Below are 2,500 nucleotides of genomic sequence, written 5' to 3' on the forward strand. Positions count from 1 at the left end.
TCTACATTTAGGGTCTGGATATAATTTTAAAGAATCTAGGATTATAGTTGTGAGTGGTATGTTTCGTTAACAGAGCCTAATGCTCTGAAGATAAAGAGAGTGGCTTACATTTCCCTCAAGTACCTCAGAAAAGATAGTTGCACAAGAGCAGTCTTCCCTATGGAGGCCTAATTTATATTTTATTATGACTATTATATAAATTTACGAACATGCGTTGTTGGTATTCAGTCTGATTAGGATTGTGAGAAATCGATTTCTTTGTCAAATCACTTAGAGTTTTTAGCGCTGAACATTGTACGGCGAGAGATGTTGCGAAAGTATCATTTGTAGATGTCATATGAAGAAGATTGGCCAGGAATCCATTGGGAGAATTAAATATAGAGAAAAGATAGGAATTACTTAAGGATTGATCCAGATAAACAGGAACTTCTGTTTGATATTGACGTATTTGTTCCAATTAATTAACACCAGGAAATAATTAAACCTCATGAATACTTTCATTATTGTAGCTGACAAGATGTTATATATACATAGTCTTCAGAGTTTAGGAAGTTACTGTAGTATGGTAAGAAATAATTGAGAAAGTAGTTAACTTTCTCAAGTATGCAAGATATGTGACCCTAAATATACTGATATTACAGTAAGCTCAAATATCCTCATTGTAATGAAAATGAGTATAGGGTATGTTGATACTGCCAAAAAAAAAAAAAAAAAAAAAGGAAGACTATCTTAGTCTTATCCAGGTATTATCCAATAATCTATGAATGGGGAATTTTTATTGCCATTTTTCCCATTGAAACGGGGTAATGAGTAATGGACATCGAGAAATTGATATTTGATTGATTTTTCAAAGCCAGATAGCTCAATGTTAATGGAAATGTGCGCGAGGTAAAAAATGCCTTTCATCGGCGTAGCGATTCTTAATGCTTCTTTGATCGGGGCACCAATGGAGTCGAATTATAATGCCATTAGTAGGTCATCAGTCGTGGCCACCAAATCTCCCTCCCGCAGGCAAGGTACCGCAGCTTACTCCCTTTATGGTGTGAGATTATTTCAGAAATCAGAGCTCAACTTTGGAAATACCTTTCTTAGTATCCTGAAAACTGATAGAGCATACAGTATTTTCAATTTGGGTGCGCGCTATTCGTCCGCATGTGCTTATTTTTTTTTTTCGAATCTTATGAGAGAGTTATTACATTGTCTGATTTTATGAACTAACATCACAGCAAATACGGGCAATGACGGAGTTTGAAGACAGATAGAGTTATTTCCGTTTTGGATATTGTAACATCAGATATTCATACATGTATTTATATGTAGATGTGTATATATACTGTATGTATGTATGTATGTGTATATATATATATATATATATATATATATATATATGTGTGTGTGTGTGTGTGTGTGTGTGTGTGTGTTTGTGTGTAAATATATATATATATATATATATATATATATATATATATATTATATAATTTGTGCGTATCCTTAAAAGTATGTTTGCTCAAGGTTTATATGAATTCATCTTTCAGTAGTGGTATTTATATATCTTTATGGTCCATAAATGTGTTTAAAAAAATCCAATAAACCTTACTGGTCTGTTATAAATAGTAATTTGTAACAAAACGAGATGACAGAATAACGAGAAATCCTATTTGATCCTTTCTCTTCCCCCCCCCCCCCCAGCCTGAACTTCCGGACAAGCTGACTCCCCTGGTGGCCGAGATGAAGTACCGCCTCTTGGACGGGGGTCCTTCGGAGCCCCGGGAGACTTTGAGGCCCATGCTGGAGCCCCTTCCGCCCTCCGAGAGGGACGTCCAGAAGACTCGCATCATCCTCAAGAACAACTGCGGCAATGACAACATTTGCATCCCCAACCTCAAGACTGACGTCAAAGTGTGAGTAAACCGTGTTTTTTATGTCGGTGTTTATATTCAACAACAACAAATGCAGCCGTTTCTAGTCCACTGAAGGCTAAAGACTTCAGACATGTCAATTCGTGTCTTGGGTTTGGCTGATTTGCATCACCATGCTGAGCAGTGTGAATTCTTGATGGTGGGAGATTTACGTATGATCACTTACAGCAAACTAACCTCGCATGGGTGACCTTGACTATACTTAATTTTTTTTAGTGAGCCAGATTTGCACCGACTCGCAGCGGTGCCCTCTTAGCTCGGAAAGGTTTCCTGCTATCTGATTGGTTAGAATTATCTTGTCCAACCAATCAGCGATCAGGAAACTTTTCCAAGCTAAAAGGGCACCACTGCGAGTCGGTGCAAATCTGCCTCACTAAAAAAATTGACTATAGTACAGCTTTACTGACCATAAAGATACGCAAACCCTTTTATCACGTTGAGGTATCCCCAACTCAGAAAGGGGTATTCATCATATACAATGTATAATTTCATGGAGGGTAAGTAGGTCTTGTTCGTGTTTTATACCTGTGGTTGTCAACTGTGGGTTCTATATAGGAAAATTGTGTTTAAAGATAAAATAT

The 2,500-nt window shown here is 37.0% G+C and overlaps 1 protein-coding gene across 1 annotated transcript in view; it reads left to right on the forward strand.

The window, feature by feature from the left end:
- The window catches only part of LOC137657682 (integrin alpha-PS2-like), a 292,460-nt gene that overhangs the window by 251,205 nt on the left and 38,755 nt on the right, over positions 1 to 2,500 (forward strand). The window contains 1 exon segment of the mRNA XM_068392086.1: positions 1,690 to 1,901. Within this exon segment, the coding sequence (XP_068248187.1) occupies positions 1,690 to 1,901 (212 nt within the window).

The sequence above is a fragment of the Palaemon carinicauda genome, chromosome 1, assembly GCF_036898095.1.
Source record: "Palaemon carinicauda isolate YSFRI2023 chromosome 1, ASM3689809v2, whole genome shotgun sequence".
Lineage (NCBI taxonomy): Eukaryota > Metazoa > Arthropoda > Malacostraca > Decapoda > Palaemonidae > Palaemon > Palaemon carinicauda.